The 8421-nt window shown below is 53.0% G+C and overlaps 1 protein-coding gene across 11 annotated transcripts in view; it reads right to left on the bottom strand.

Moving 5' to 3' along the window:
* Nucleotides 1-2128: 2128 nt before the first annotated feature.
* LOC311606933 (up-regulator of cell proliferation) overlaps nucleotides 2129-8421 on the bottom strand; it is a 41206-nt gene continuing 34913 nt past the window's right edge. For all 11 annotated transcript variants that reach the window (XM_084798349.1, XM_084798348.1, XM_084798346.1 and 8 more), the window contains one exon: nucleotides 2129-6584. In XM_084798349.1, the coding sequence (XP_084654475.1) occupies nucleotides 4009-6561 (2553 nt within the window). In that variant the 5' untranslated portion in view covers nucleotides 6562-6584 and the 3' untranslated portion in view covers nucleotides 2129-4008. The remainder of the gene's footprint in view (nucleotides 6585-8421) is intronic.

Here is an 8421-nt window from a genome sequence, read left to right as displayed (position 1 = left end):
CTGTGAGAAAGCAGGGGCGGTGTGTGCGCGCGCGTTGGCACGTGTGGCATAGGTACCACATATGTGCCTAGTGCCTAGTGTCCAGGAGAGGACATCAGAACCAGGTCCTCTGCAGCAGGAAGTGCTCCTAACCACTGAGTTGTCTATCCAGCCCATCAACTAGCTAGTGTCTTACCTCAGTAGCCTGGGTACTGTACCTCAGTACCCTAACCCTCTACCTGCAGACCTTCCTGAGGGAAAGACTGGCACTTTCCCAGGCCTGCTGCCCTTGGTCCTCCAGGTGGAGGAAGCTCCTGGCTGCAGTCTACATGTCTTTAAAATGGTCTATTTATCCCAGCATAGCCAAAAGTCTCACCTAGAAGACTGTTTAAAACCTGGGCTATGCCGGGCAGTGGTGGCGCACACCTTTAATCCCAGCACTTGGGAGGCTGAGGCAGGCGGATCACTGTGAATTCGAGGCCAGCCTGGTCTACAAAGTGAGTTCCAGGACAGCCAGGGCTACATAGAGAAACCTTGTCTCAAAAAACCAAAATAAAATAAATTAAAAACCTGGGCTATATATCCCAGCACTCGGGAGGCAGAGACAGGCGGATCACTTTGAGTTCCAGGCCAGCCTGGTCTACAAAAGCGCATCTAGGACAGCCAATGCTACACAGAGAAACCCTGTCTCGAAAAACCAAACCAAAACAAACCAAAACAAAACCCGACCAAACAAACAAAAAACCTGGGCTATGCAGTGACTTTGACCAACAGCAACAAGCCAGCAGAGAACCCAAGTATTTCCAAAACCACTGGACTCCAGGAAGGCTGAGTAGAGACAGCAGCTTCTGTTGTCTTTTCTGAGGTCTCAAATGCACCATCAAATCCAGCTTTGGATCTCTTTACAACTGACTGAAATCAACTCGGGAGGGCTGACGCTCGCTTTGTACACGGCTTCCTGCTGGTCTTCTCATCCGGCCAGTACACGAGAACCCAGTGATTTCCTGCGAGGTCAACCGCTGAACCCCACAGCTTAAGGCAGAAATCAGCCTCCTGTGGAGGGAAAAGGGGACTAAGACTGGGCACACTACAGTTAGCCTCAGTCCTGGGGCCCTGAGAATGCTTACTCCTGGCATCAGAAACAAGGGCTGAGGAGCCCATTGCCTGAGCAGTGGAAACCACACTGGGTCCAGCTGTACAAGGCTGATTGCTAAGAGCAGACCTGGGACCCCTTCCTAGGTCCCTCAAATGGGCCAGGAGAGCATGCAAGTTACTTCCAGGAAGTTACCCAGCTCAGGCTGCTCTCTTCTGCTGGGCCAATGGTCTCAGCTTGACTCTCAAGTCACAGAATCCTTCCAAAATGCCCTACTTCCTACTTCCAAAGGGGCCTCCCCAACCTCTGCTGTTGTCCAGGTTTGATGGGTAATACAGATGATGAGGACACATATAATAACTTATTGTGCAGACCAGGCTGTTGGGCTCACAGGGATCCACCTGCCTCTGCCTCCTGAGTGGCTAAGATGTTTTTAGATTGGGTATTACTGTGTAGCCCAAGCTGGCCTTGAACTATCTATCCACTTTCCTCAGTTTCCCAAATGCTCAGGATACAGATATGTGCCACCACACTCTGTTATGTGCCACCACACCCTGTCCTATAAAGTGTCCCTTTGGAGCTCTGATGAAAGTTACAAGATTACAAACATGAGGCCAGGCAGTGGTAGGGCACACCTTTAATCCCAGCATTTGGGAGGTAGAGGCAGGCCGATCGCTGTGAGTTCAAGGTTAGCGTGGCCTACAAAGCAAGTCCAGGATACTCAAGGCTACACAAAGAAACCCTGCCTTGAAAAAAAAAATTACAAATGTGTAAGATTACAAACTCTCTGCTTATAGCTTCATCTTAGGAATCCAAATCGAGTTTTCTTTCTGGGCCGTGGACAGATCTCATGTAAAGAACCGTTCACCTTGTTGGAGCTGGGAACGGGCTGTACTGCTGTAGAGCACAGACTGATCCTGTCTCTCCAGCGCTGGTAACACAGCCATCCGTGCACAGCCATCCCAGCCTAAAGGGTCTTTCACTAAGCTGTCATGACCATGGCCTCCTTCTCAGATTGTAGGATCATGAAGCAATCTGTAAGTAAAGGAGCGTGAAGGCGAACACCCTAGCTTTATTATTAGCATGTGTGGCACGTGTAGAGGTCAGTGGACAAGTCTATGGAGCTGGTTCCAGGCATCAAACTCAAGTGGCCATGCTTTGCTGCAGGTGCTTGTGCCCACTGAACTACATGTAACAATTCTAAGAAGCACTTCCTGTGCTTGACCTTGGAGCTAGGAATACGCTGGGTGAAATTCCTTCAGTGCAAGAGGGTGCCAGGAAAGCTTCTGTCGCTCTGGGAGAAAAAGCTTAAAAAAAAAAAGTTTTGCTTTTTGTTGTTTTTATTGTTTTGTTTTGGAGACAGGATTATGTAGCTCTGGCTTGTCTTAGTCCTCACTATGTAGACCAGGCTTGCCTCGAACACACAGAGATCCACCTGTCTGCCTCCTGAGTGTGTACCACACCAAGCCCGGCTGGCAAAAGTAAAATTTTAAAAAGTGAAAAGAAAGGCATGGTATCTCCAACTGCATCAGCATGTTACAAGTTATTTTAACCTTCTAGGCAGATCAGAGTTTCTGGGTCTGAGAATCAGAGAATCCTCCTTTCCTAAACCAAGTAAAACAGCAGGTGTGCCAAGTTTCAGGATTGCTTCCCTCTTGCCACATGACCAGACCTACCACCAGATCACCAAGTGGTCATCAGGGGACAACAAGGCAGCCAGGCCAGCAGAAGAGTGTACAGGGCCTCTGGTTCGTCACAGAGTGGGCATCACACCCTGGGACAAGGGCACTCTCACTGAGTCTAGTAACATGAAGGGAATCCCCCAAGCCTCAGCAGCAAGGCACAGTTAAGAAGACACTCCCAGGCCTGAGATGTAGGCGGAGCAGGGCTCTGAAACTCAGTGATGAGTGACCCCAGCTACAGAACCAGCAGAGTAAGAGCCCAAGGTTCCTGACCAAGTCCCTGTCTCCAACAGTGGCTAGTTTGCTACAGCGAGATGGCAGCACGTTGGGGAAGACTTTGGCGTGCACAGCAGGTCCTCTCGTGTCCTGCCGTGCAGGTACTACAGTCTGGGTGTTCCTTCTGTCAACCACAAAATGCGGTAATGACTAAAGTGCTGAAGTCACTATAACGGCACTGCTTCCCAGTGACAGCCTGATTCCAGACCACTCTTCGGGCACAAGGACAACGAAGGCAGAGGGTGGCAGAACCTGCACACTACTATCATTTGAGTATTCATCCAACTCATTAATTCAACAAACATTTATTAAGCGCCTATGTGTGCCAGGTCCTAGGGACCCAGAGCTGTACGGTGCTTAGGCCCTGCCCTCAAGCAGCTCACAGCCTAGGGGCAGACAGCAAACACACAAGTGACAATGTGCCGTGAAGTATTGAGGAAGAAATATGACAAAGTGCTGAAGCACAAAAGAGGAACTGAGGAGCACTTCCTGGCCAGGGTCAGGGAGCGCTTCCTACAGCAGTGCAGTGAGCTCGGTGCCATGGCAGTGCCTTGCCCTTCGGTGCCACATCACCAAAACCTTGAAGGCTGGTCCACAAAGGACCTGTGGATTGAATGGAAGCTAAGTCTCCTCCCTGTCTGCCAGCCCCTTTGGTGACCAAGGGAGTTGTTCCCTAAATCCAGGGGCCGATGAAGGAGCAGCAGTTGACCGCGGGTCACCTGTCAGGAGCCCCGGCATGGGTTAGGAACAGAGATCACTTACTGTTTCTGTCACTACACCCTGGGCCTCTGATTGGTCTCAGGGATTCTGAGCTGGCCCGAGATTGCTTCTTAACACTGTGAAGAGGCCCTCAACTCCCGCCTGTCACTGCTCTTCCTTCCGGTGTACAGCAAGCACCAGCCAACACCCAGGTGCCAGACACGGCCCTTGCGGGCCTGTCACAAGAGGCCACAGCAGGAGGCCTGACCCATAGAACATTCACAGCCTCCGCAGCAGCTCAATGAGCTGCTGGATGTTTTTGTTTTGGTTGGACAAGCCATTCCTGATGTTTTCTAGCAGGCATCTCTTCAACTCAAAAATGGCCTCGCTGTAAGCCAGGCTCACAGCGGCCATGGGTGGCGCTCCGTGCCACAGGGCTGGGATGTGCCAGATGTGCTGCCTCTCTGCGAGGCCCGCCAGCGTCCGGAAGCCCCCGCCCTGCTTCTCCATGTGGGGAGAAGCCCTGCTCAGGTCGGTGGGCGGATCCAGGAGCTGCCTCCTGTCTCTCGGCTTGGGGCTGGGGACAGGCAGGTCATGAAGGTTCTGGTATACAAACTGATAGTTGGGCATGTGCCCCGTTTTTTCTAACCTCAGAAAGGCATGAAGAATAGCTGGCGGAATGTCCTTTGTTTCCGCTAAACTGACCACAGTGACATTGCTTAGCCCCATCAGCAGCGTGGCTAAGGAAGCCTCCAGTTCAAACCTGTCTCCAGCAGAGGCCAAGGCCCCGCTGATCAAACCCCCAGAGTCTATTACCAGGATCTGGTCACAGCCCAGGTCCTGGCTGAAGCCCTCAGCTACAGGGAGGAGCTGCATGAAGGACCCCCGGGGACTACAGCTCCTCCCTGTGGCAAACTTCAGGCCAAACATGGTGTTAAGAAGTGTAGATTTCCCTGTGCCCGGCACTCCCAGGGCAGAGAGAACCACTAGTCGGGATCTCCTGTCTAGGCGGACGTGCAGCTCCTTGAGAAGGCCAGTGACCCAGCGAACAGGGATGCTCAGAGTGGCCCCATCGACCAGCTCCAGCGGCAGCCCGCCCAGCAGCAGTTCCACAGCTAGGCCTGGGAAGTGGGCAAAGCGCCTCTGGCCAGCAGGCAGCCTCCCTGCCTCCACCAAGCAGCTCTCGGCCTCATAGAACTGCCCCATCTCCCGAAGGAAGTGCTCCACACCCAAGGGCTCAGGCCAGAGGGACTCGGTCAAGTCTGAGGCCCCGCCCAGTTTAGGTCTCAGGGTGAGAAGGGTCTCTGGAGGCTGCCTTGGCCTCGGCTGGCCTAGGCGAGCCAAGCCCCACTCCATCCACCTCAGGAAGTACTGCCTCTCGCCCAGGGAGGGGCTGCTTATGCCCAGGATGAACTCCTGCACCCCCGGGGTGGGCTCCTGGCCGTTCTGCTGCACCCGGAGCTCTAGGACCCGGCGCCGCAGCTCAGCCCGGTGCTTCTCCGGGGGCTCCTGGAGCTGGCAGAACTCCCTTTCCACTTGGGCGGCCTTCCTTGCGGGGTCCCCCTGCAGACGCAGCTCATCTCTCTTGTAGGCGTCCACGTCCTTGACCTTCCTGAGGATCTTCTCCATCCGGTCCTTCGCCTTCTGACACTCCTCTAAGTCCTCGTCGACCCTGAGGCCTAACTTGCGCGCTGCGTGTGCCATGTCCTCCACAGACACCCTCCTGCAGGGAGAGCGCGCCACACTGCACAGAATCGCTCGGATCCTCCGCACGAAGCTGTCGCTGTCGGTGCTGCTGACCTTCACCAGGACGTGAGAGTGGTCGATCTTCAGCACGGGGGTGAGCCGGTTCAGGAAGCGCAGGTTGGTGTTCCGTTTCCCTCGGTAGGGGCTCAGGATGAAGTAGTACTTGGTGCTCGACTCCTGCATGGAGCACAGCAGTTTGTACTCCTTCTTACTGATGTTGTCGGTCAGAATGAACACGGCAGAGGACACTTCCGTCAGGAGCTTGAACTGCAGCCAGTGAGACCCAATGTCACCTCTCAAGTTCAGAAAGGCCACGGGCTCTGGGAAAATATCCAGGCCCTCCTTACCACTGGGGAAAACCCAGGAGATTTCTACTAGCCCATCAGCAATCTCTCGAGGATTGGTGCCTAAATTGAGGTCCCGGTGCCAGAAGCAGTCCCACTGCCGGCGAGCCGGGCTGAGGATGGCGTTGAGCAGCTGGGACTTGGAGTTGCTGCTGACGTCCATGCGGACGAAGGCAAAGGTGGGCACCCTGGACAGGACCGCACTGTCTTCTCGAAAACTCCCAAGGCCCCGTGGGGGCTGGAACCACCACGTCCGCACAACGCCCCGCAGGGCCCAGAGCAGAAAGGTGTGGTAGTGGTTTTCAGAGTCGGGCAAGACAAGTGGGAGTGCAAACTGACAGAGGGACATCTTCTGCAGGACCTCCTGCTGCAGGAAGGTGTCTGATGACAGGAGGAGGGCGCAGAGGAGGTCGAGGGGATTCACAGGAGTGTCGGGCATGGGCAGCTCAGAAAAGGAGTAGATGTCCTCAGCGGAGATGTCCTCCGCGGGGTCCCAGAACATCATCTCCTCCTCCGCCTGGCTCCCCTTCTCCGCAGGCCAGGCGTCCGCAGGCATGTCCAGCACCATGGTGGTGTTCCTGGCTTCGCCATTGAGGGCCTGCAGTTTCCTGAGGAAATGCCAGGGCAGGTCCTTGGGAGCCCGAGGAGCCCAGTTCTTCATGCTGTCAAAGCTGATCTGCAGGGCGTCCTGGAGGGTGAGCTTCTGTGCCTGGTATGTCTCCAGTCCCAACAAGGACAGCATTTCCTGAAGCCTGCTTCTCTCCACTGTAGGGGGAAGGGGGGGAAAAAAGGAGACATAAATGTTTAGCCTCCATGCTCAAGTCAGGGCCAAAGCAGGGCTGGAGAGGCCACGCCTAGCGGGCTGGAGAGGACCTCCCTGAGAGCAGCATGCAGGTCTGAGGGCCCAGCATCATAAGCTGGCTGACCTACGATGGGGCAGAGGGTAAAAGCTGGATCAACCGCACCACCTACCTAAACTGTATGAGACATTAGCATAGAAAGGAAAACGGGCTGGCAAGATGGCTCAGTGGTTAAAAGCACACACTGCTCTTCCAAAAGTCCAGTTCTCAGTGCCCTTGTCAGGTGGCTCACGCTGCTTGTCTCTCCAACTCCAGGGAATCTAAAGCCTTCGCAGGCAGCAGCATTCACATACACATGCCCACCAGAGATAAACACCCATACACATAAGTAAAACTAAAAATACATCTACAGCCAGGCATGGTGATGCACCCCTTCAATCCCAGTACTAGGGAAGCAGAGGCAAGAAGATCTCTTAAGAATTCAAGACTAGGCCGGGCAGTAGTGGCACACGCCTTTAATCCCAGCACTCGGGAGGTAGAGGCAGGCCGATCGATGTGAGTTCAAGGCCAGCCTGGTCTACAAAGTGAGTCCAGGACAGCCAAGGCTGAAAAAACAAACAAACAAAAGAATTCAAGATTAGCCGAGTCTTTACAGAGCATTTCTGGCCACCCAGGATCACACTGTAAGACGCTCTCCAAGCAGAAAGAAAAGAGGGCTGGAGAGATGGCCTAGAGGTTCTTTCGCGTGAGCAACCACATGGTGGCTCACAACCATCTATAATGAGATCTGGTGCCCTCTTCTGACTTGCAGGCAGAATGCTGTATTCAAAATAAATAAATAAATCTTGAAAAAAGAAAAAAGGAAAGAGCAAAAACAGGGAAACTTACATTTAAGAATCAAGAGAGTTCATGTAAATGCAGTGATGTTTAGTTTTTCTAGGCTCTGCAACACCTGAGTCTGAGCTGGACTTTAATTAGCACGAGCAGCACACATTACCTGGTGCTGAACGCAAACTCACTTCTCAGGCCTCAGCCCAGGCCACAAGGTTCTCACCCCTTATTCCCTAGCCCAGTCAGGATTCTGAGGGTCAAGGCGGAACATGCCTGTAATTCTAGCACTCAAAGGGCTGAAGCAGAGCCGGGTGCAGTCGCGCACACCTTTAATCCCAGCACTCGAGGAGGCAGAGGCAGGCAGATCAGATCACTGTGAGTTCGAGGCCAGCCTGGTCTACAAAGTGAGTCCAGGACAACCAGGCCTACACAGAGAAACTATCTTGTGGGGGATAAGGGGCAGGGGGGGAGGGAGGATGTTGAAACAGGAGGATTGCTGTAAAATCAAGACCAGAATAAAATACCCAGCAAAAGCCTGCCTCAAAACCTAGAGGAAAAAAATGTCACCAGGAAATTCCCATGGGTATACAACCACACTCGGGGTTGTCTGATTCTGTTCTTGGAGACTATTTTCAAAGGAAAGCAACAACCACAATTTCAGCACCACTTTACATATCCAAGACCAGTAATGCAGGGTTGTGCTGTGAATTGGGACTTTGTGTTGCCGGAGACTGGGAGCCTTTTGTATGCCAGGCAAAGGTTCTACCACTAAGCCACACCTCCAACTTTATTTACATATCAAGATTCATTAACATATATATTTAAATTATTATTAATATTTTAGGTTTTATTTTTGTCTTCTGTTGTTGCTGTTGTTGAGACAGGGTAGCTCTCTGTAGCTCCAGCTCTCCTGGACCTCACTATGTAGCCCTGGCTATCCTTAATCTATGCACACCAGGATGGCCTCAAAA

The sequence above is a fragment of the Acomys minous genome (assembly GCF_964271855.1).
Source record: "Acomys minous genome assembly, chromosome: 10".
Taxonomy (NCBI): domain Eukaryota; kingdom Metazoa; phylum Chordata; class Mammalia; order Rodentia; family Muridae; genus Acomys; species Acomys minous.
Note: the sequence above shows the minus strand (reverse complement) of the source record. Positions and strands in the feature narration are given on the sequence as shown.